The following is a 26,247-nucleotide window of genomic DNA, read 5'->3' as shown; positions in this document are numbered from 1 at the left end:
CATTGTGCCCTCTGGTTTTATCCTTGTGCTCCAGTACTTGGCCATCCAGGTGTTCTCTGCCAGACCACACTCCAGTATCCCGGTGTATTTCTTGTAGTGGAGTGCCCCAAACTGGGGCTGGTACTCAGGATGAGGTCCCCCAAGAGCCAGGTACTGCTCTGGGCACAGTCTCTGCTCGTTGGGGTGCTTCCTGCTGGCACCAGACCATGGCTTGTTGCTAGGTCTAGGATAAATAAACGTAAAATGCAGGGATTGTTTTTTCTAAGCATGATTTATTACCTGAAGGAAAATGTTACGATAAGCACTTTTTTTCAGTCATCCTTTCTGTATCTGAGTGCTTTCAGTTTTATGACTTTAATTATTAACTAAGCCTGTTTGTTCTTAATGGCAAGAAGAGAGACCTTCTCTTTATTGGGTCAATTAAGACTTTATTTTAAGTAGAAGAGAGTGGTTACTTACTAGATAACTCTAAACTTCAGCCATTGAGCTAGTACTGATCAACAAACCAGAGCTCTTCCTCTTGATTTCCCTTAGTTGATGGGCAGAAGCCTGTTCCCTGCTGTCAGAAGACGAGCACACAGAGCCAATCTCTGTAAGTTTTGGTTCCCTATTTTCCCCAGACGTCACACACGTCAGTCACTGGTGGCTGCCTGTGGCTTCTGCTGAAGGGGCCTGGCTGTACTCCTGATCTGTGGTGAGCCTGCAGCGAGTGGTGACTGCGGGCTGGGAGGCGAAAGGCAGCCTGAGAAACTGCTCTGTGGGCTGAGGGCATCTGCAGAGGCCTCCCCAGGGTGGGGCAGCTCGCTGCTGTCAACCACTGACCTTTCTGCTTCTGGGTAAAGGGTTTCGCTGGTATAAAATGCTTAACACACAGGCAAGTGCTTCATTTGGACTTCTTTAGCAGTTTTTGGAGAGTGTTAAGGATTGTACACTTCATCCTCAAGCTTCAAGCTTTCTTGAACAGAAGAGTAACTCCTTTCAGGAGCCTGGTTTTCTTTCTAAACAGCTTTTCAAGTTATTTCATCTGTGGCTGGTAGTTGGTGGGGACAGTTCTCTCACCTTTGTTTTTTCTTCAGAAGTTGCCAGAAAGCTAGGAACTTTCTTAATAATCTTTATGACAGAGATTAGGAAGAAGTGGCGATATGACTCCCTCTTGAGATATTTCACTGATCTGCTGTCTGCTGCAGAATAGAAGGGACTTCTGAATGTGGAAAAAGTAACGTGAGCTTAGAGATCCAGTCCTTGTTCCTCTGGGAGACTTGCTAGCTTGCCTTTGGCTGGTGTTTCTCTCTTGTACCATTTAGAGATCACGGTCTATCATCTCACGGGCTGGGAAGGATATGTCCCTAAGGAGCCAAGCCCATTTCTCCATGATGGATTCATGTACCAGCACAAGATAGCAGACCTTGCTTGGGTAAATCCAGAGCTGCTGCATGTAGCTACGACAGATGAGCGTAATTTCAAACATAAGTTTATGTTCTCAGAAAAGCCATCACCATCACACTGAGCCTCATCTTTCACAAGTAGCAGGCAGTTATTCCTGCTACCTCTTATGGTGCATCTGCAGAAGTTGATGTCTTTGAGTGAAGAGATGTTGTTAGTCACCACACCTTTGTGTTTATGCTTTCTCAACCTCCTCTGGAAATGAGGATTTTGGGCTTGCTCAATGTTCCAGGTACAGTGCAAAGAAATTTGCTAGGTAATGTGCCATGCTTTCTACCTGCCTTCTAGTAGTCCCATCCTGGGAGGGAGGGAAATCTTTCTTAGGGGAGGAGGAGGAAATGCAGGGCAGTCTTTTCCAAGTATATCTGATATCATCCTCTTCCTTGCAGGTGTTTGGTCTATTTCCCCTGGAAGAATTTTCAAAGAAATAAAGTCAAATACTTCCCACTAAGGTTGGAATGACATTTGTGCAGCACCTTCACACAGCACTGTCAGACTTCTGAGCAGGAGACTGGATCCCTCGTTTGTGGGGAATTCTGCAGCAGTCTTGATAGCAGTGTTAGTAATGATTTTGCTGATATTAACAGTTCCACTCTGAGTCATCATCATAAGGACATTTATTCTTCCAGTGTGAGAAGCTCCTAGGGTGTTTAGCAGACCAGGCCATTCCTTGGTTTCCCTGAGCCTCCTTTACTTGCATCCCATGAGCTGTTCAGTAGGTCTTCAAGGCTGTGCCACACGAGAGTCTTCATGTGTGTGGTTTAGGCTTCGTGATCCTCTCATATGGTGGTAGAATCCAAATCAAAGGAGGCATTGGAGGCAAGGATAGGACAGCTGTCTACAAACCCAACAGCAGGACTGAGTAAATTTTACTAATACCCATGTGTCAAGCGTGGACAGAGTGGTACAGCAGAGAAAGAAGGAACTATAACCAAAGCCTTTTACTCTTTTGCATAACATTTCTGTGGCAGAAAGTCATGTTTGCAGAGCCTTGCTATGGAAAGGCATTACTTTGGGGCACAGGGTAGTCTCCCAATGCTTTGGGCAAGTGGATTTTACTGAACTCAGAAGTTTGAGTTGACTTTGTTGCCCTAGAGAGATAGCATAGGTTGGCTTCACCCCAACCTTTTCCCTTCAAGTACTGAGCTCTGTTCAGTGGCATTGCGCCGGTGGTTTTAGAAACTTTGCTTTTTAATTCTTACCTGGGTTTTGCATTCATTAAATTCGCACACAAGTTTTAATGCAATTATTAAGCCAAGTTATAAGAATGATCCAAACTACACTTCTAACCCATTTGTTTTCCCCTTGCATCTAGCCTCCTTTTCTGTATTACTTTTGAATAAATAAACTGCTAGGTATTTCCTATGAAGTGTATGAATGCAAACATCTTTTGGCCCATCTATGGGACACTTCAGCTATTTTTCCTTGCGTGTTGTAACTGATAAATGTTGAACAATGTTGTAATAAGTGGATTGGGGCTGTTAGAGTTTAAATTTGATAGCAAATACAAAAAAAAAAAGAACAAAATTGAAAAAAAAAGTTACTAATGAATGGAAGTGGACTTTAAAGTCCCCATAGTTATTCAGCAGCTAATAATTAAATGCCCTATTGAAAAATCACTTAATCAAGTGAGGGTATCTTTGAAGTTGGCTATATGATTGCAGAATTTGAATGCACACTTAAACTTTGAAAATCATAGTATTTCATTCTGCTTTTGAAGATACTTGAACTAGAGATCATATTCAGGTCATATGATAAAAAAAATGTTTAATGTTACAGGAATCTATATACAGTTCTTTACACTTAAGCTCAAGTTGTTAGAGCAAATGTAATCTGAAAGTCTCAAGTTTATATGTAAATATGTGTTTTTGAAAAAAAAAAAAAAGAGTTTTGCCTTTGGATTCAGTATCTGAATAGTAGAAAATGCAGGATTGTCACCACTCTACTGTAGAGATTTTCATGTTATCTTCCAGTCTCTATTAAATTCTTTTTGAGCCCTGCTAACTTGGAGTTATCCTTCAGTGCAGTTTGTCAGGAGCTAGAGGCCTTTCAGATGCTGGGCCAGGCCCCAAAAATGTTAGCTGGCACTCTGTGTAACTCTCTGCTTGTGTTCAGAAGGGAAAGAAACACACGGCAGCTTTCGTGTAGAAGCGCCATCAAACCCAAGTGTCCTCAGGACATCAGGAGCTGGCTGCTGGCACACTGGTGGTCACAGCTTTGATTTCAAGGCTTCGTTGCACAATACATTGGTTTCAGCTGGCTGCTGCCGTTTGGTCCTGCTGTCCCGTGCAGCAGCTTGCCCCCTTTCCCTGGCACCCCTATGAGGAGGTGTGCTGTAACGTTAGAGTAAGTCACTGATGTGACACAGATTAAAAATAACCTTCCAAAAAGAGGAACCTCAGGCGCTGGGCATCTGCTCCTTCCATTCTCAAATCCTTTTCTGTAGAGTCTTAGAATGATGTGGTTTTTGAATTAATCAACTGTATCTTGAAGTAGTAGTGCTGGCCTTTAGAGGTCAGGAGCATTTAGAAATCCATTATATAAATCATGTGAAATCTAAATTATGCCATTTCACATTCCTTTTAATACCTAGAAGAAATCAGCACTTGAATGCTGAGTGGCTGGCTGACCCCAGGCAAAGCTGAGTGGATGTTTGAAAAACTGATTTGAGGGTAGTTTTTGAGGGGTTTGTGTGTGGTGGTGTTTTCTTTTTTTTTTTCCCCTTTCTTTTCATTTTGTATTACTGAAGGCTTCTTTCTTTAGCCGAAGTTAGCCTGCAGCCTTTTTGGAGATAAGATTTTCTCCAGGTTTTTGGTTGCTTAGGTATCAGCAATTACAAAAACACACTAAAATTGCGTATAAGCAAAAGGTTGTGTTTCAGGCAATTAACGAGGGATAAGGATTTCCTAAATAGTTATGATGAATCGATACAATTTCATGAGTTGGCAAATCTGGAATCTGCTAAATCTGCCATTTATCTTTGGAGGAAAAGAAATGGATTTACAGCAGCAAATTATTTGTTTTTGGAACAGCTGATTGGTTTTAGTTGGGTATTTAATTGTGGTGGCTACTTTTTCTATATTTCTTCTGTGTGCAAATAACTTCTATTTTGCAAAAGACAAATAATTGACAATTACTGTTTCACTATTTCAGACTCTTCAGTGGCTTTTAGTAACCTTTTTATAACTCTTATAGAAAATTTTGTACAGAAACCTCTTGAAAAACTGGGTAAAGTTTTGCTGATCCTGGGGGAAGTACAAAAAAACAAAGAATGAGGGTAAATTCTGATGTAGTTCTGGTGGCCAAGGAAAGCAAGAAGAGATGTAGAGGAAGAAGTGTCAGAGTCTGGTCTTAGAAAAATTAGAGGTGCCCATTAATGCCTGTCCCCCACACTGGTTTTTAGACCCTTTTGTGTTGATGGCTCTGTCTTCTGACCCAGCATGTTGAGGTAACTAGATTTGAACATAGCTGGTTTCACACAGAACCAGCAGCAGAGATCTGAACTTAAATTCCCTTTGGGAATCTAGGAATAACCCTTGAAGTATTTTAACTTTGCACCAGGCAGCCAAATTGCAAATGTAGTTAATCTTCACACAGGCTAATTTCTTTTTGATGAATCTGAAGTCGTCTAATTACTAGCTTCTGAAATGCTGTTTATCCTACCTTTAATCTGAAATACCATTAATGGGCTTATTAATTGTGTAGGGGAGAGATGTGTTTTCTGCCTTGTTCACCCATGAACATGATGCAGGAGAAAAAAAGCACAGATTCTGTACACAGTGTGGTACAGCCTAGGGGTAATTTGAATTTGTCCACACAGTTTTGAAACCAATATTCTATTTGAGCTCTTTGGCTGGCAGGAGGTGTGTGAAAGCTGGTTTGGGGCTTTGAGATGAGAGTGCTAACATAGAAATAGTGTGTGGTAGGGATGCACCAGTTAGCTCCAAAATGTCCTGGCTGTTTCTGGAGGCCTTGAAGTCAGCTGCTGTTTGTGTGCTTAAATTCCTTGGTTAAAGTGGTTCTGATGGATGTACTAATTTGAGCAGTCAGAAGTGAAACGCAGCTTTCTAAATAGTCTAGTTTCCTTTACAAGTCCTATAAATGAAAAGGGTGAATCTGAAGAGCTTTCTTTGCATCTGCTCTGGAAGGAAGAGAAGTGGTTATAATCCTGACCCAGTATTTTCCCCTCAAGTTTTAATTTATGATGTTTAGCTTTTTATATGGGAAATAAAAGCTAAGGAGAGTCTTTGCGAGGTGTTGATACAGTTTTTAAGGCAGCAAATACTACTTAATGTTGCCATTATACAAAAAAAAACCCTCAACCTTGACATATCTAATCCTTAGCCTGACAAAATCCAGCTCTTTAGTGGAGCTTTTGGTGTAGTTGTAGATGAAAATGGTGTGAACATACAAATATCATGGGACAAGAGTCCACGATGCAGCAGAAGCTCTGAAAATGTTTTGTTTGCTTGCGTGCTTTCAACAAGGTCACTGTATGATAACACAGATTGAAGTTTCTCTTGAGTCTTAAATGTCCAGAGGAAAAACGGTTTTACTTCATGATGCGTTAAGATTAGAAGTGCAAATAGGTTGTATCTAAATAGTTTTTTTTTTAAAATTAATTAGGTGAACCATTAGCAATATTGTTAGTGCAAAATGAGTAATTGTAGCTGAGAACTTGGGGTAAATTCTCTTAAACAAAATTAAAAAAACAAACAAACAAAAAAAAACACACAAAAAAAAACCAAAAAAAAAAAAAAAAAAAAAAAAAAACACCAAAAAAAAAAACAAAAAAAAAAAAAAAAAAACAAAAAAAAACAACAGGAACTTGCTTCTAGCTTCTATGTACCTTTCTACAGCCCATTTTATAGCCATATTTCGGATGCCTGGTGTAAACATTTTACTGTTAAAATTATTATTGCAGGCAGAAAGGATTTCTCTTTTAGGATAGTCGTACTCTAGATTTGGGAAAGTTAGTTCTGAAATGGTTTAGGAAAGTGATTGCACTCATTTGCAGTGATATCAATGATAAGCCTGATGACTGTTTTAACATACTATTTAAGTATTGAGATTTTTCTGCTCTGGGCAAGTATGTGGATTGCTAACGTACTGCACACAGGGTCTGCCAAGAAAGGCTGAGTGACCGTAGAGTTAAAGGCATGAACGGAGACAGCTGAAAAACAAGGAACACTTGTAAGCTGAAGGTATAATTAAACCTCCTGTTGGGCTGGGAAAGGGCTGCTGAGTCCAGCTGCTTAGAAAATAAAGTCTTCGTCTGAAGTAAAACATGGTCAGTAAGCCTCAGGTAGAGGACTGCAGTAAGACTTGCTGGCTGCTGCTTACTCCTAGGTGTTCTTTCATAACCAAAGATTTTTACTATATTATTATTATGATTGATTCAAGTTTTTTCAGCTACCAGTTTGAGCTGAGCAAGTAGGTGATGTGGAAAATGTTACAGCAAGGCTTAATGTAGCCCTCAAACCTTGCCTAGCTGGGTTTAAAACTCCATTTACCATTTTTTCAATTAGCTGATGCTGCATAAAACTAGTACTTTAAGTTTTATGGGGCAGGTGTATAAAAAGTGATTAAATATATATATATTTGTGCCTCAACATATTTATATTCAGCAAAACAGTTTGCATGATGTGCAAATTTTGCAAGCCTTCATGGTTGGGCACTCAGAATGGTGCAGGGATGAGTCACCAAATTGCTACAATTATGCAATTCAGTACACATTGTTCTTGTAAATACAACATATTAATATAGGATAGATACAGGCAGGTTTTGGTTATTGACTCTTTACTCCAGACATTCAGAAAATTGAATGAGAGTTAGGGTGTCTTTCAAACAGTTACACAAGGAATATGTTAGATGGGATCCCACAGTACCTGTTGAAGTAAGCTCAGCCCTAAGAGATCTTCACCAAAATAAAGTCCAGAGAACTCAAGTTTTCTTGGCTGAGGGATCAAAAGTGTCCTTCCCATCTAGTTTAGGAACTTAGTGCTGCTGAAAACACTGGATATCTCTTGGGATTGCAATAATTGTATTTTTTTTTTTTTTCTCTTGATGTCAGTTTGCTGAGTGGAAATACAGGCATGCTGGAAAATAGCTGGTAATCTGGTCAAAAGTAGCACTTTTTTTCTTGTTTTTTCTTGTATTATATCCTAAATTGTCTCCCACTTTAAGCAGTGAGTAATTTTTTTTCTATGCTGATCTTTATGAGAATCTGTATGACACTATTTCTGAAGCTCTAAAACCAGCAGAATTATTTTGCTGTTGCAGTTCTTACTTCATCAGCAGTTGTGCTTTTCAGGGTGGGCTACACATTAAAAAATGTACTGCTCCGCTAGGTGCCTTTACACTTCAGTTTGTCCATACAGCTGCCTGTGAAAAGGCTTTTGGTGCTATCACCAAAAGCTCTGAGGTGGAGTTGGAGCCCTTGCTTACTGTAACATGGAATTGGATGAGAATAGTAATTCTGAACTGTTCATTTTCATGTATGATTTCATTTTACGTAGTTTAGTCCTCTGTGGAGACATCCCAAACTGATCAGACTTCTGATACTAACTTCGAGTTAAGTCAGACATCCTGAATATTAAGAGCTATGCAGTTACTTACAGAAGATCAGCAAATTAATTTTATAATGAAGTAAAGGTGAAGAGTGGTACTTTAGAAGCAAAGTTAAAATAGTGGTATTAATTGACGGTCATCAAAGCATTAGTGATTAAACAAGATAACCTACTTGGATCCCTTTGAACCTGCAAAAAGAACTGTTCTGGAACATTTTGGCAAGAATGACTTGAGGTTTTCTTTCTCTGAGCAGAGACAGGAGCAGGCGACTGTTGATTTTGGGTCTTTTACTGCTCTGGACAAAACTTAGTGAAAAACATGCTCTTGAGAGGTGTCAGAGTGGGTGTGTGTTAGGCTATGTTTTAAAAACATCACATCTACAACTTGTGGTCAAACTATGGTGTTTGTTTTTAGCGACCTGAAACCCAAACTGGCTAACTGTCCACTGGTACTGAACTTACCCTATCTTCCTGCAAACTTTTTGGTGGTAAGTCAGAGCCCAGATAAAAATAACACCTTATTTTCAGTAGGAAGGGTTCTTTTTTTCTAATTTTAATTTCAGCTGTTGGGTCTTGGTGGACTTTTTTAGTATATAAAGCATATTTTTGTTTGAACATCCAGCAATAACTGCACTAAAAAAAAAGCTGCCATCTGGGAGAATGGCTGGGTAAGAAATGAAGCATATTGAGCTTAATTTGTACAGATCCCTAATGCTTACATAAATAGTTTAGTTTAAGCTGAAACAAGCAGTTACTAATACACATGTCAAATATAGACATGTCCATGGGCAGCAGAGTTAACTTGCAAGTTAGAATCATAGAATATCTCAAGCTGGAAGGGACCTGTAAGGATCATCAAGTCCAGCTCCCTGCTCCTTTCAGGACTACCTAAAGTTCAGTCAAGTTTAACTTGATGAACCTTAGAGCTTTGTTTTCAAAGTGTTTTATAGTGACTCTGGACAGTGGATTTGGCGTATCTACCATCCCATATTTTTGGAAACTCTTTATTTGGAAAATCCTTTGGCTGTGGGCTCTATTTTCTACTTTTCTCAAGGAAATTTTTTTTTATCAAGGTATGACTTAATTACCTCACTAAATTAAATTTTTAAATGCTGTATTTTATATTTTCAAATAATACATGGAGAAATAGTACCAGGAACCATTTTCTTTAGGCAACCTGTGTGAGGTTAAAGCCATAGCTGGAGTTAATGTTGTTGCTGGTGCTGTTGTTCTAGTGAAACCAAGCTTCTTTATTGACCAGCTTTGAAAAACAGTCCTTACCCTTTTGTGCTTACTCCTTTGATATGGGAGTTTCTTTCCTCTGTATACAGCCCATGTCTGTGCTGCTGAAAATTTTTTTTTGACGTGCTGTATCGTTGCAGTGGTTGGGATGAGCACACTCTGTCCGTGACCACCCATTCCTGGCCTGGTGTTTGGAATCACTGTAGTATTTTTGCATGTCTTTGGAGACTGCTGGTGTATATCCAGGTTTTGAGGGGTGAGATAAATAAGGGATTTGGTCCTTGCAGTGAGAAGAGCTGATTCACATCTTGTGTGGTTTAAATTAGTGGTTGTCCAGATTTGTGCTACAGTGAATTTTTAATAAGTGTCTCTCGGTAATTAAAAGAACATCCCCTTCTATCCCTGATCAGGTATCAAGATGTTGCTAATAAACGCAGTTGAACTGGTTCCTGGCTTAGAAAACGGTGACCATTACATCTTCAGGAGAGGCTTGCATTTGTTTTGAAATACTTTAAACCATTTGGGCTTTTCTGCCTATATTAAAAGCAGGAAGCCATGAGGGACACATGCTCATCGTTTTGAGATGAAGATGGTTACCCAGCTTTCTTCCTTACTGCTGTGGTCCAGTTGTCACATAGGATGGTGGATTCCTCTCCTCCTCTGGGTTGTCTCTGTAATTAATACCTTCAGCAAGCCCTGTGCTGGCAGAGCTGGTTTCAGAAGGCAATCTGACTATGCAGAACTCAAGCTTAATCTGCTGTGTTTGACTTCAAGATATCCAAGTATGTATTAGTTATTTTTTATTGTTTCTTCAACTTCTCTAGAGTCAGATGTGTGATTTGTTAAAGGAGATCAGAGCCTGTTTAGCTGAACTGTTTTGAATGGTTTTGCTTATTTTAACTGAAATTCCCTGGTATCTTTTCCAGTGAGTGGGGATTTTGTTAAAAATTAGTTTTTTCAAGACTTAGCTTGGCCTTTAACTCAGACCAGAATTAGCGGTGTAGTCTCAAGGGTAGTGGGAAATAGAAGTTCTTGTTTTCTATCACTCTACCTTTCATTATAGTAAAAAAATATAGTAACTAAAGACTGCTAGTCTTTTTTTTTTCCCCCCAAGGTAACACAGCTATTGTCTAGTTTTGTCCATGCTTTGTATCCTGAGAGTCCATTCTTTGGTAGGGAAAAGTTTCTCATCAAAGAAACTTCGCAGTGTTGTCTGCCTGGCTAGGTGCTACTCTTGTAACTTGAGTGGCTTGTCCCAGTTCCCAGGATTACTGCTATCGCTTCTGTAATTGCTCTCTCGATACTGGAACTAAAACTGGGTTAAAGAACAAACCAAGCTGCACCACGCTGTTTCTCCTCAGAGTCAATTAAGTGACTACAGGCACTCCCCAAATCCTGAAGCAGGTTGCAAACCCAAGCGTTCCCTGCCTGTAGTGAACAGAAATCTGTTTAGCCTGTACAGATTCAATAGATTTCTGCTAGAAAAAAAGATGTAGCTTTTTTCACATACCTCATTTCAGGCTGAGTGCCATTCATCTACAGAAAAATTTAGGTGGTTTTGCACCTGATGTTATATAAGCATACATAGGTGGAACTATTACACTTGAGACACCAGTTTTCATTGCTACTGGGTATCAAAAAGTCTTAATTGAAAATGTGATTTATGAAGTTTTAAAAAACTTACAATGTTTTTGCCTTTGGGAATCATTCATGGTGGTTTTTATTTTGAAAGCTTTTAATTATCTCCAAAGGAAATAAGCTTTATGTAATTGTGCTTATCAGTACCTCTTTCTCCCCAAGTTACTTTTGAACTTGTTTGCCCTGTTCATCTGCATCTCATAGAAATCTCAAAGACTTGTGGTGTTGTGGAGTAGAAAGGTGAAAGGAAGCTTGAACTTACTGCAGAACTAGACAAGGAATCTAGGACTCAAATCTTGAGGAAACCAACTTCAAAATTTCTACGGTTCATAGGGCAATTTGTAAATTTTACTGCCATTGCTGGTTTTACCATCACTGAAAAGAAAGACAGAGGCTTTTCTCAGTGTAACTTTATTCAGCTGGGTTGTAGCAACTGTAAGACAATGGAAAACATCTCTGCTTAGACCCATTGTTATCACTTTGCTGCTGCTGCCGTTCCCAGTAGGGGACGGCGAGCACTTATTCCAGGCTGACTAATTAAGGAGTGACAGCTTGTTGGAAATAATCATTCTACTTTTGCAAGAGCTATGAGCAACTTAACAAGAATTTCTGGGAAAAAAATGAACTTATAAACAGGATTATTTGACAATATTTAGAAGTTACACTTCTCCACTGTGGTTGTGGGGGTAAAAAAAAAACAAGTTGAATCTTCCAGAGTCTGAAAGTGCAGATCAGTCGTGTTGGAGGGGCTCACGGCCTTGCCAGAGTAACTGGAATGAGAGGCCATCATTTGCACCAGGTCTTGATGCTGTCCAGCAGCAGAGCTGCAGGGAAGAGAAGTCTGTGTGCATGCCACTTCAAGGCTACTTGGGAAACCTGCTGTCGTGGTGCAGCCCCAGCTGGCGATGAAGCTCCACACAGCCGCTCGCTCACTCACCCCTGGTAGGATGGGGGAGAGAATGAGACGAGTAAAAGTGAGAAAACACATGGCTTGAGATAAAGACAGGTCAATAAGCAAAGCAAACCAAGGAGTTCATTCACAACTTCCCACTGGCAGGTGGGTGTTCAGCCACCTCCAGGAAAGCCAGAGTCCATCACATGTAACAGTTACTTGGGAAGACAAATGCTGTCACTCCAGACATACTCCCCTCTTCCTTCTTCCCCCAGCTTTACATGCTGACCGTGACATCAGATGGTCTGGAACATCATCCCTTTGGTCAGTGGGATGAACTCTTCCAGCTGTGTCCTCTCCCAGCTTGTTTTGCACATCCAGCCTACTTGCTGGTGGGGTGGGGTGAGGAATAGAAAAGGCCTTGACTCCGTGTAAGCCCTGCTTAGAGACAGCTAAGGCATCCCTGTGTTATCAACACTGTTTCCAGCAGAAATCCAAAACATGGCCCCGTCCTATGGAGAATATGAACTCTACCCCAGCCAAAACCAGCTCACCTTCACCCACAGAGGTGACCAGCATGGTAGCTTTGGGTGGGTGGGTAGGGTAGACAACAAATTAAAGGCTGAGAGAAGGGAACAGCATGATGAAAGGAAGATTGGTCTTGTAGATGCCTATCTTTCTTCTTGTGCAAGAGCTGGAGGCCTTCCTGTGCAAGGGCTAGTGACTCCAGCTGTTAGGAATTTTGAAATTCCTCTTTTGCCAAGCGCTGTGGATGTACGAGACAGATCAGAGTTGTCTAATTGCTTCTTCCAGACAGCGGGACAGGATCCACCCAGTCATCTTTTAGGCTTCAGTTAGTAGGTTTCAGTGCTTTAGAAACACATTAGAGCCTGAGTTAGGTCTTGATGAATGACCTCCAAAATTAAGTGTTTTAAGGTAGAAGTATTTTTTAGGGAGAGGAGAAATATAATAGGGAAAACTAACTATATATTTGGGAGCAGAAAGGGAAAGAACAAAGAGTTAAGACACTCAAACTCTGAAATGGAGTAAGAAAATGTGGAGTGAGTTTAAGATGGGAAAAAGAGAGAAAACACAATAAATACTGTAGTAGTGATACCATTAAGTTAATGCAGCTGCCTACTTCATGGTTAAATGCATAGCTACGATGTTAAATCTGAGCCTAAATCAATCCCTGCAGTTTGCTCTCACAATTATGGCCCACATGTGGAGAGGACATGGAGATACCTCTCAGCAGTGGTACTGCCTCTGCCAGGTCACCCATTTTTGCATCTGAGACACTCTCCTCTTAGCCAAGACTGTGATGCTCTGAAGAAAAGGGACAAGTGGAGAGGGGTAGGAGAAATGTAGTTGTCCTACTTTTCCCTTGTATCAGCAGACACACCAAGGATGTAGCATCTCCCGAAAGCCTGCTCCCCAGGTTTCTTTCCTTGGGCAGCAACAGAGGCACAGTAGAATAGAGCAGATGCACACCGAAGACAAGAACTTGCTCTGCAGTCTGCCTAGTGTGGCAGTCTGATCATTTTGGTGAAGTTTGTGTTCTCGTACACTCTCCATTACAGCACTGCTCTGCTGTAGCTTTATTATATGTTCCTAGAATGAGAAGATGTAACATTTAGGAGACAGCTCCTCTTAGCTTACATCTCAGAGAAAGTTACCAACCATCTCTGAGAGATTTCTTAAAGAGCAGAAGGAGGCAATGTCAGGGTCTTGCTGTGACCTACGGAAGGAAAGTTAGGCTGGGGCTAAACTGATAAAGTGTGGGATTTCTGCTGAATATGCTGCCCCAAGCCATCCATGTTTGGTATTCTCAGTGAGAGTTCCTCTTCCTCGCTCTTGGCTCACAGGCTCAATGCATATATTTAGCCTTCAGCTGCAGAAGGGGATGAGAAGTTCCTTGCTCACTTAAGGACATACCAATTGAAAATGCTGTTAAACAACATGCAATAACTGTAATGAGTACTTCTACGGGTTCAAATATAAAGTAGGGAACCCTTGCATAGTTCCCTGGAGTCCCGTTTGCTCTCCAGAGGAGCTGAACAGCGTGGGCCAGGAGGGCAGCGGCAGGTGCGCGGCTGGCTCGTGCTCCCCAGGAGGGCAGCGCGCAGTTCACGCCTCCTCCGGGAGTCCTGGCAGGGGCAGGGTTACAGCTGGAATGGCCGTGCCGGACTAATGCTGAAAACGGGGGAACTGGGGTTTACTTTTTCAGTATTAGTGTTCCTTGTATGTCCAGGAACACTAAAATTGATGTATCTGTGGAGTAACACAAAAACCTTTACTGCCTTTGTCCGTTCCCGAGTTCCCATTAGCCATCTCCTGGGCTTGTGTTCGTCATTGTCACAACTAGATAGGCTGGAGGGTTTTCATCACCCAGTGGACACAGTTTTTATAATGTAGTCTTTCATCTGTGTGATGCAGGGCAGAAGAGAATTCTAGATAGACTTCAGACACAGCAGTGTAGTCAGGTGGTGTGTCCTGGTTCCGTGTAAAAAGGGGTTCAGGGCAGGACCCACACGGAACAGAACTATGTACTCGCCTCTCCCCCACCCCCTCGAGAGAGAGAGAGAGACACTTTTTAAAAAATGAAGTATATTGTTCAACAAGGAACAGAAAATGAAAAAGGGGGGTAAGGAAAATAATATATATAAAGATCAGGGGAATAATACAAAAGATAAAATATACAAAACCCTCAGAAATGGTTCCAGGGTCCCACGGAGTGAAAGGAGAACTTTCCTCTCTGAGCTCCAAGGCAGGAGTGAAACAAAAAACCACTCCCTGCCTCTTATCAGAGTGTGTGTGGGAAGGGGAGGGAATACAATGGTTTCACCCCCACCCGGGGTCCTCCCAGTTGCTGGAAGGTCACGCCCCCATTCCAAGCCTCAAACCACAACATGGTGGAAGAAGGTTTTCCTGTAGTGGTGGAACTGTACATTTGTCAAGTTCTCTGGTTTTGGTGTTGTACATCACTTATGCAAGACAGAGGTGAAATGGTGAATGCTTTTGAGGTGGAATTGTTTTGAATCATAGACTGTTAGGGTTGGAAGAGACCTCCAAAGGTCATGTAGTCCAACCCCCCAGTTATAAGCCATCTCCAACTAGATCAAGCCACTCAGAGCCTCATCAAGCCTGAACTTGAATGTCTCCAGGGATGGGGCATCCACAACCTCTCTGGGCAACCTATTCCAGTGAATGGGAGCCAATGTAGCTGTTAAGGGGTTAATCCATAAGCTTTGATGGCAAGAGTAAAGGGCTTGTGTGACTTACTCTATCATGTGCTTTGAGTGCTTTGTTCCTCTTTCTGCTGAGACAGCTACTGGAGGAGAAGAAGGCTGACATAATTACAGACAGTGCTTTAAGACGTTCAGTTTTTCATGTTAGCACTCTGCTTTCCTGGGAACAAATGCTGTGGAGGACAGGGTTGGTGGGAAGCCAAGCAGTAATTGCCTAGGTGTGGGGTACCAGTGAGCTGGTAGAAATAGATGGTAATTGTGGTATGGATAGCAAAAAGGAGCAGATAATTATAAAACAAAAAGGGAGGAAATAGGTGAAAGAGTTTCAAAAACTAAGGTGAGCTCTAAAAGAAACATTTGCAGCTGAGTGTTTATGGAAGTTCTTACACCTCTCGTTCTTGAAGAAAAGGGAAGAAAAGAGTAGGGGGGAGCAGTTACGATGTGTGGAGGGCGCTGTAACTAAGGCAGGGTGAAGAAAGATGGTGCCTGCCAAGGGTGGTAGGGCCCAGGCTGTGGCAGTGAGTTAGAGGCGTTCTGCAGAGAATGGTCCCTCCTCCTCATGCTAAGCTAGACTTGGGGAAAAAGGAAAATCATATTCTGTTGCATGTAAGTAGCACATAGTGATTTTTTTTTTTTTTTCCAACTAGATGTATGCAATTTAACTTTGGCAGAAAGTGCTAGCTGATTACTTTGACAGGTTTAATTACTTTGGCTTGAATAGGATAAAAGTGAATTTATTTCCCAGTGAGAAAAGTGTTGAAAGGCTGCATGAAAACTTGTCAAAGGAAACTGAAGAGGGGTTGGGGAGTTATCTTCACAGTAAATGGAATTGATAAACATGTCAGTTAAAGGGGGAATTTATTTATAATACCCCTGTTGTGTGGCCAGAAATCGTTGATAATTCCGTTCACTGGGAAAATGAATTTTGTCTATTCAATGGATTTGCTTTTTCATAATGCTTGTAGAGCAAGGAGTCGCCATAGAATAAAAAATTGAAGTCATGTTTCTTTTTTTTTTTTTTTATCCTAGAACACGTCAGTAATGGAGGATCAGAATGAAGATGAGTCTCCAAAGAAAAATACCCTATGGCAGGTAGGACTAACATTCACCCAGAGAGAGAGTTGGCATGATTTTATATATTCCTGCTTTTGAGAAACCAAACCAAATCTTGCATCTGCATAACTATTCTTGTGGGTAATTGACTGTAACATCCTAAAATAAGCCTAGCCTTCAAGTGAAGGATGGCAACCATGAATAATACCTGAGAAATCACTAGATCTTCTTAGATTTTATGGTTTGTGCTGACCTTGAAAAAACAATTCTGTGTCAAAGGATACTTGGGGATACAGTTCAACCTTTCAGAGCCCGTGTCTGTCAATTAAAGGAAAAATTTGGCACCTTCACATGGCAAGGAGTTGCAATCAATTTGTTTTGAAGAAGTTTGGGACTACTTTGGAGAGCTGACAGCTCTTCCCCAGCAGCCCTCTTGGTCTCCTAATGGGCTCAGTCTTTGCTTCTATTTATTAATTAGCAGTAAGTCCTGGGGTGGTGTTCCTGTAGCATCCTTATTTGTAGCTGAAGCTCCCAGGATTTTAACAATGGTTTTCTGAGCATATCCCAGACATTGACATGAGCTGTTTTTCAAAAAGAAAAGTCCTTGACATCATTTAATTCTTGGGTTTTGTTTATGGGTGAGAAGTTCAACACTGACATGAAGCTCTTGGAAATGTTGTGTTAGAGTATTAATACCCAACTTTCAGTGTAAGAAGTAACTTAGAATTATGCACAAAGTCCTTTTATCAATCTTTATCTATGGAAGATGAAATTTTAATGGCATAATCATAGCTTTAAGATTGTGCTTTCAAATTCAGTTTTGCTGCTTATCTTTGCCTCTTCTCACACTCTTCCTTGAGAGAGTTCTTGTAAAGCTGTTTCTATTGTTTATATTTAAGTGCTGATATTCCTTTTCTAAAAACAGATAAGTAATGGAACTTCATCTGTGATTGTCTCAAGAAAAAGACCATCGGAAGGAAACTACGAAAAGGAAAAAGACTTGTGTATTAAATATTTTGACCAGTGGTCTGAATCAGATCAAGTTGAATTTGTGGAACACCTTATTTCACGAATGTGTCACTATCAGCATGGACATATTAACTCTTACCTGAAGCCCATGTTACAACGGGACTTCATCACTGCGTTACCAGGTAAATTAATATTTCTTTTGCAAGAGATGCCTTTATAAATACTTGGTTTGATGCTTTGGGTGTATGCAAACTTTTTGGAACATCCTCCAGATTTAGATTGTCTCACCTAAAGAAAGTGATGCTTCCTGGTCAAAAGAAGGGCAGGGGAGCAACTGAATTCATTCCCTTGTGTTATTAATTGAATTGGCCACTGGATGCCAGTGTTGTTCCATGTAAAAGCAGTTTGAGGAGTGTATCCTGCAGAATGATTTGTGTTTAAATCAGAACTGAGTTGTCACAGAAGTATCTCTGAAAGCTCTGATCTAAAGTCCTCTTTCATACGAACGCCATATGTGTAGAGAATACTGTAAGGGTGTTAACTAATTTATCAAGTCTTTATTACATTTTAGTTTTGGTCTAGGTTTTCCTAAATCTTAAATAAAAAGCTGCATGCTTAGAAATCTGAATCTAGTTTGCTTTTGTTACTGACTCAAGAGCAAAAACGCTTGTGGATTTCTTTTTTATTGCATAGTCCAGCTGTGATTCCTTCCTTCAGTTGCTTAGAACCTCTTTTGCCACTGATCACTGTAAACATGTATCAATTGTTCAATTATGAAATCTGTTCTTGCATTTGCTATGTGCATTTCTTCAAAAAAATATAAAGCAGTATGAACTAGGCTATATAGAATCTCTAAGTGTTCAGTCTCCTGAGAAGTTCTATATATTTTCCCATTAGTTTCTGGAAGGAATCGTATCCTAGATTTTTGCTGCTGGGGAGAAGGTTTAGTTTGATTCTTTGAAAAGTATATGTGTGGACTTTGTTTTCAGAGTGGGAAATAACCATGAAACAGTGGCCCAAGAGTTCAGTTTGCCACTGGCAGTATAGTAGCACAGATTCACATCTGCAGCGAGCGAGTGGTCTGCGATGCTATCCCAAGAACGCCAAGACACAGTGAAGAGTGAGGGTGGATAAGGAGGTGATGCAGATTGCAAAAGGAATTGGAAACTGGTAATTTTTCCAGTGCAGGGACCGCTGAAGTGAAGTTCCTGTAAAGTTTGGTCACATGACAAGCTCTTAAGTGCCTGTAGCCATAGGTGATCTTGCTTGTGTGGACTTCCCTGGTACCTGGTACAGGCCTTAGGTGTTCAGGCTGTGTTTTCACAAAACCTGGAGGAATTCAACTTCTGGAGGTGATGGGGGGTGGATTTTGGCTCATCTGTTCAGCTTGGTAGAAATCAACTTCTTAGTAGCTGGAGGGGAATGAAGAATATGGGGTAGACCACAGGAACTGATACAGAATTTGAGATATTATTATATCTATTTTCTTTAAAAAAAGGCTTTTAAATGTGGAAGAGGACTGTGAAAAAGGGCAGGAGCACCTTTTCCCTCTGCATCTAAGTTTCATAGAAGTTATTTTTAGAAGACTTACCTTGTCTGGCCACACATGTTAAAATATGCTCCCCATTTCTAGAGGAGAGCTGTCTCCTTTAGGTAGTGTGGGTGTTTTTTTCAGCTTATTTTCAAAATACTGCATATTGATTTCTCTAGGGAGTATCTGGGCTTGACTGAAAAATAAAGTCATGGTGATCATGTGCAAGTATGAACTTGAATTATAATTTTATTTTGTTTGCTCTTATACCTCTGTGCTGACAGAATTATACAGTTCTTTCATATTATATATTTATTTCTCAGAAAATTTTGGGAGCTGTGTAAGCTGACACTTATTTGCACCACATTTGTATATATAAAAAGTTTGTTTACAACTTCTGTTATTCTTTATGATGTAAATACTGGGAACTGTTCCCGTACTCAGCCTTTTTTGAAGATAATGAGGTGCGTGAAGAATATCTGTATAAATTTAGCCAAGAACTTAATCTGAGCTGTTGGAAATCAATCCCCCTTTGGACTAACGTCACATTAAAAGATATCAGTAAAGTACTGCCTTTCTAAAAAAGCCATTTCCCTTGTCTTGAAGTAAAATTCTTTTGGTTTAAATGGTTATAGTTAATGTTTGCTACTGTCCCTGGTGATTTTACACCTGTGAGAATGCAGGAAAAAGGGGAAAAGGTGGTGGTATCTGGCTTCCCTTGGCTTCAGAAGTGCTGATTCTGGTGTGCTCTTCTCTAGTGGTGGCAGAGTGTTCAGTCTGCAGGGTCTGTGCTTAAAAGCTGGGAGGTGATTGGAGTCTTCCCTTCACTGCCAGTCCCCTTTGTGCAGTGTGGCTGATACCGTGTCAGCTCTTGCAAGTCCCTTTGGTGGGGTGGTGCAGAAGCCCATACTCATTGTTTTTCCACACCTGCCAACGCTGTTTGCTCTAGCATGTCAAAACCAGCCCTGAAAAGACAGCAGCATGTAATGGACAGCATCTTTGCAAGAGTAACTTCTGTCACCTCTGTGCTTCTGAATCTTTTCATTATCCTTAAGACATTAATCTTCATATTCCTTGCATAGTGTCATCCATCTTGTGCCCTTTCCTTAAATGAATTAAAACCTTGATCATTGAGCACTATCTTGTCACCCTTAATTAGGAAAGAAAGTCCTTTCCATGTAGTTTTGTGTGTTAAAACTGAGAGAACTTGCTGTCAGGCAAGTAAAACCCCACCAGACTTCTTTTGAAATTTGTTGCTGAAATAGGAAAAGCCCGTCCAGTTGCATGATCTAAGTGACTGGTTTGTATCTGATCTTGGCCAGTTTTATGGGGTTGACATCCCACGTTTGGGTTTCATTTTCGTACAAAGTGATATTTACATGTTGAGCTCTGAAATCCCTGTGGTTTTAATTGTTTCAATTCATTGCTGAAGTTCAACCAAACCTTCGTGTGGTACCTATAATAAAGAACAGCTGTAATTTTTCACCATTCTCTGCAAAAGCTCTGGTAGAGACATAAGAGTTGGTTGTAATCTTCTTTGCAAAGTCTACCAATAAATACTAGACGGATTTTACTAAAGAAAATTGATAGCATTTAGTACCTATTTCAGAAACTGTTTATAAAGCTAAATTCTGTGTTTTAACATAAAATGGGTATATGCAGCTAATTCAGGACTCAGTATCTTAAACTTAATCCCACATGTTGAATGAAGCAATTACAGCAAACCTATCTAGTTGTGCTTTGGACCTGTTCCTACTATGTTAATTAAGGTAAATATTTTACATCTTTTTTTAATGTGAACAATTTAAATCTGTGCACTTTTATAAACAGCAAAAATCTTAAGAATAGATTGGGTGGCAAAACAAAGCATTTGTATATTTTTGTTCAGTATGCAGCTTTGAAGGGTCAGTGTATTCACAGAAAACAAGATTACTGGATTTTAACCTCAGAAAACACTTTGAGTTTCTGATTTTTTTTAAAAATCTGATTTTAACTGTGGCCAGTATTAAGCAGAGTTGTGAAAATTATGCATCTTATTAACAGGCTTTTACCTTGTAATTAGCAGTTGCTCCTTAAAACTCAATTAAAGACTGGCTTCATAATGCCCAGGCTATATGTGTTAGAAGTGTACAGCCCCAGGTTGACAAGGGTACGTGGGGCTGTTGTTGTTGTGGCTGTTGTGGAGGTGTGGAAGCTGATTGCAACTAGCTTTTATTGAAAACCTTGGGTTTGTGCAACTAAATGTTGATGAGCATTTGGTCCTAGGGTTACACCACAAGCAAGAGTCTGAAAAAACCTTGAGTTAGTGAAATGAATAAAAACAAGCTGAGTTTTTATTCAAAATCCAACTTGTCACTTGAGTTTTACCTCTCCAAACATCTGATGGTTCCATAACACACCCTTCTGCAGATAGCAGCCAAGTTTAAATCTTCTGGAGAACATGCCTAACCCATAGAAAACTGAAGTCACTTTAAGAAGGAAGAGTTTCTTTGTAGTTTGAGTTTATTTGGAAACTTACTGTCCTTAGGAACTGTGTTCTAGCCCTCTCTCTAAATGCTTCATGTGTATGTTGAAGTGAAATTATTTTTTTCAGATTGGAATTTGAGAAGGACCTGGGTCTTAGCAGCCTGGTACTTTGAGCTCTGCACATGCCACAGAAGGGCACCAAACACATTGTACTATCCAGTCCTGTTTGCACTCTGGAGCATAGTTTCCCAAAGTGGAGGAGCTTCTTGGTCATTCCCGTGGCATTTCCAGCCTTGAAGCATTAAGAGGTGGTGGCTTTGGATCCACATTTTCCCGGCTGTTTTTCAGAGGATTGTTAGTGCTCTTCCAAATCCAGTTGTGTGAAAGGCTGAACAATTGCAAAATGTCCCTGCTGCGTCATGTGTCTTAACAACCACATTTAATCTGGAGAATTCTTTTAGAAAAATAGTATTTCACAAGGCAAACAAAACTGAAAGCAGTGGAATGTGAGTTGATGAATACACATGTTGTGTGACTCGGACATCACGGTCAGTTCTAAATAAGAAATCCTAAAACTATGGAATTTAACAATCCTGTGTTTGCCTCCTGCTAAGAGGTGTTAGGACCGAAAGCAAGCCCTGGTGTGTGCTGCTCACCAACATGACTGTGATCCAAATGCTATTTTTGTGGTCTCAAAATTGTAATTAAGTCAAACTCTTCTGAAACTATTTAAATGACACAGACGTTCCTAGAGGCACAAAGGATTGAAAATACAACATACGGATTTCTAATAGTAGAATATGCTGTGTGCTGGATATAAAGCTCCTGAAGTGTTTGTCCTTGTACTAAAACCACTTGCCTGCTATGGAGAAACAAGTGATGCAGTAGTTCTAGCTCTGAAAAAGTTCTAGCACCACCGGAAACCCACAGAACCATACACTTGGGTGAGTTCAGAGGGTACTTTGAAGCAGAGCCTTGTTATTCAGTTGGTTATTGCTAACTTTACAGCTCCTCAGAGTTCTCATCCCTCTTTTGAGGGATAATTATTTAGCTCATTGCCAGGAGATGGCAGTAACAGATAAACTGGAAAAAGATTGTGCCTTACTGTCATTTGAACACCTTTGTCACATTCTCTCCTGGGAACTGTTGCCAGTATGGCTGCTTTGCCCCACAACCTTTCTTTTAAGTGCTTAGTTGAAACAAGTGCAGAGTTATGGCTTGCTTAGTGCTCTCTGACTAAAAGCATTGAAGTCTCTCTCATCTACTGAAGTTATTGTACATGTGATAACTGGTTTACTAAGTTATTCCAATTAGGCAAAATTACACTCCTCAGCTTTGGAATGAGAAGAGCATCCAGTAGAGGAGTAACTCTTCAGCACAGATCCTGTTGTCCCATATTTACACCAAAAATGTGTCTCAGGACAGCTATTCCTTTGGCTTTACAGACAGCTGATATGATGGACTTTGCATCATTCATTTGCTCATTCACCTGCAATCTTTCAGGTGCCTGAGTAAAGATTTTCACACCTTAAAAATTCAGACACTGGAAGATTTGCCTGTCACCAGTGTATCTTATGCTGCTGGCTTTTTGGAACCCAGACGTAGCTGGACTGTGTTTTTCTTCTAACAAAGGGGAAGTAAGGTCATCTGGAAAGGTTAGCTGGATGTGTGCCTCTGCTCTTCTGCCACGTCACCTCTGGTTAAAACGCCTTTCATGTGGAAGGGACAGGACAGGTCCTCCTATCTCTGAGAGAGCTGGGAGCTCAGTCAGTGCTCTTGTCGTTCTGCCACATTTTGCAGGAACACTCTTGGCATCAGGGTGTTTTCCTCCCTTCTTAATTTCTGGCTCTGCAGGTTTAACTGTAACTGGTTTTGGTGCTTACTCAGAGTTTCTTCACTTCTTTGAAAATTGCAGTCATTTTTATATTTAATTCATAGCCTTGAAACACAGGAGCCTGATACTGCTTGAACTATCAATTCTGTCATTTCTTAGTCCTCTAATCTCTTTTATTCCCTAATGATTTGACTAAATATCCCCATGTGAGGTAAATACTAGTACACCTTTAGCCCTGAACTGCGATACACATGCTGGGAGGATAGTGAACACACTCACTACTCTGCAGAGCAAGGGGAGGCTGATCTATGCTGAGATGTTGTATAAGGGCTATTGAAAGAAAAATGGTGCAGTGAAATGCGAGCTTTAAATACCTTTGATGCAGGAGCCTCAATGTACTGCTCTGCTAATTGAGTTTGCAGCAATGGTGGTTAATTGCTATATCCTCTGCACTGTTTGCTTTGGGAACTGCAATGCTTGATATAGAAAATTCTTCCTCTTCATCTTCCAAATGTGATGTTGTGCTGTGAAAATATGTAGAGGGTTGTGTTGTGTGATTGCAGAGCTATAGATGTGTTAGCACTTGCTCTGTATGGGCTGGTCTTACATTATTGAACATGACTATTTTGTACTGAAGTCTAGACTAACTGTTAGGTCTGTTAAAACACAGTGTATGCCCTGAAGCTGTAACCTTCAAAATCAGAGAAACGCTCACCCAGCAGATGTCTGTTTCTTTATTTTTATCTAGCTGTGTCCTCCACTTTGCACAATGGATTAGTTTGTGTTCGTGATCAAGGAACCAATCAAGGAATCAAGGATGCATGATTTTAAACTAAGTCTTGAAAATGACCTTGCAATGATTACATTTTCCAGGAAAACCTTGAGAACTGTTTCAAATCATGTAGCATCGTGGTCAGATAAATATACCCTAAGTTAGCAGTGTTTAGAATCTCAGTTATTTACTAGAAGGCTTGGGATGGGGCATGCTGGAAGACACTTTCATGATGTATTTAAATGCCCTGATACTTTCTTAAAACTGCTGATGGTGCAGCTTAAAGCTGCTCTGAGACATGGCACTGTTAGGAGAACATTTGCTCGTTTGGAAGTGGTTAGATTGGAGACCCACCAGTTATTTGGACCTTGTTATGTTTCAGTTATTTGAATTTGTTATTATGAGTGATACTGAAAAATTTGTGTAAACGCAATTTACATTGTAGGAACTTTCACTGTTCTTTAAAGCCTCTTTATAGTTCTCTAAATTACATAGAAGAAATGAACAAATGCTCTTCAACTCCATGTATTGATTTCTCCTTTCCATTGCTGTTCATTTTTACCAAGTCCATGGCAAATTTAGTGTGCAGTGGAGGACTGTTAGGACCACACTTCTTTAATTCTTTAAAAAACTAGCAGTAGTTTCTGTGATTTTTTTTTTTTTTAGGACTATTTGAAGCCTAAATTAGGCTGCCATGAGATAAAGTGGAAAATTAAAAAGGTCGTCATCTCCTAGTTTGAAAGATTTTTTCATGCTTAGCCAACTGGCATCTGTTATTCACAAAAGTGAAGTTATTCTAGATCTTTGATTTAGTGGAGTTTTTGGGAAAACAAAATTACAGGGCCTTTGAAATAAGTAACAGACTTACTAGTGATTTTTTTATTTTTTTTTTTGGTGGGACCAATTGTGCTGTAGTTGGAATATGAACAAGAAAAGTTTGATTACTATTTTAAATTTAGTGCAAGTGTATCATCTGTGTTTTCTATGTATGTACCTTTACTCAGCTACAATCACATTTTTCAGTCTAATACCCTTAGCAGGAGACAAGATCTAGGCAAAGACTTCTAGCAGATGCAGAAGGTGTTCTACCTGGTTTATGTCTTGATAGATCTGTCATGGCAGCTTACTGTGTTCATCATATTTATTGATGTGCTTATTCTTTCTGCCGGCTTCAGCTTAAGTGCCTTGGGCTTTTGGATAAGTAGTAACTGATATTTACGAAATAATACAGTGCAGCACATTGCCTTATATAGACCTGGATCCATGAGCAGGACCCCAACTCCAGTACATTTGAACTTCTGCTGGTGTGTGGAGTGTATTTAGTATGTAAATCTAACACTACCATGTTGTGAAAGGGTCACAGGGGTTAATGAGCTGCTTCTGGCAGGTAGGGTCTTCACGATGGAAGCCGGTGTTTCCCCAGTCCAGATGGAAGTCAGCGTTTCCCCAGCCTGCTTGTAACGGTTGCTTGTTAACCACCATGCCTCATGCTGCCGGTGAGATTAGAGCATGAGTCACCCATAGCTGCTCTTTCTGGGATGTCCAGGTCCTGCCAACGGGCTTTCATGTGGGACAGTGCTGTTTCACTTGGGGGTTTCACTTGCATGGTACTTTGCTGAACTCATTCTTGGACCCAGTTGCCAAACTGGCACAATGTGAACACGCAACACCGGAAGGAGGTTGTGCTCGGGGGCAGCAGAGCAGCAGATACAGGAGAGGCACTAAGATAATATCCGTGTGGCTGTTGTAAATACATTGGGAAACCTTTTGGGCAGCTAAACTAAGTTCACTTCACACTGGAATTTAGGGTGCAGAAGCTGTGCGGTCACCTCTCATTATTTGAGTTACTTGACTCCTGCTGATCCTGAGGTTTCTTAGCTGATTCTCATACTAGAAAAAATTGCATCTCTTCCCCCCAAAATAAATGCTGTGTTGAATGTTACGCAGATTTATTTGGTTGTTTCAAAAACCTTGCCTCTCTTGAGTTTTTCTCTAGCTGACAAGAAGCATCAAACCCCCAAGCTTCTGGGATAAGTCATTCAGTAGTAACTCTCTAAGTGTGGAGCCTAGTGATGGTAAACCATGAATCAGGAGAACTGTCTGGGATGCTAAAGCACCATTTGCAATTAATAAATTACTGTCAAACTCATTCTTATTGATTTCTTCTTCCTATGCCAGGCTGCAGGGCACAGAGTTTGTGTCATGTGCTCTACCAACAGAGTCCTGAACAAAATTCAGGAGTGAACTTGGCGCCTGCAGGCTGTAGGAAGAGCTTAAATAGAAAAGATGTCCTTGCATTTGATGCTAGCATTTTTTTACAGAATCTTTGCTCACGCTTGTGCTGTATACATCTGCATTTGTTCCTGTACAGTCCTGTCTTCTGCCGAGTTGAATTGTCCATTGTTATATGTAAGGGAATAATAAAAAAATCAATATTTCAATTTTCTGTTATTGCTGCTTAGTGAAGCATCTGCTTGAAGGTAATGATCTTTTTGGATCATGTAGCCCAGTGCGTTAAGTGCTCAAAAATCCCAGGATTCTGTGCCGAGAAGAAGCAAAATGCTTTCTGCTGCTTGCATACTATGCAGAA

General features: G+C 40.4%; 1 protein-coding gene across 1 annotated transcript in view; it reads left to right on the top strand.

The window, feature by feature from the left end:
- Positions 1-26,247, top strand: part of FBXW11 (F-box and WD repeat domain containing 11) — a 51,948-nt gene that overhangs the window by 6,283 nt on the left and 19,418 nt on the right. Inside the window, exons 2-3 of the mRNA XM_008936905.1 lie at positions 16,062-16,124; positions 17,011-17,236. Coding sequence (XP_008935153.1) covers positions 16,062-16,124; positions 17,011-17,236 — 289 coding nt within the window. The remainder of the gene's footprint in view (positions 1-16,061; positions 16,125-17,010; positions 17,237-26,247) is intronic.

Source organism: Merops nubicus, unplaced genomic scaffold (genome assembly GCF_000691845.1).
Source record: "Merops nubicus isolate BGI_N331 unplaced genomic scaffold, ASM69184v1 scaffold4143, whole genome shotgun sequence".
Taxonomy (NCBI): Eukaryota; Metazoa; Chordata; class Aves; order Coraciiformes; family Meropidae; genus Merops; species Merops nubicus.
Note: the sequence above shows the minus strand (reverse complement) of the source record. Positions and strands in the feature narration are given on the sequence as shown.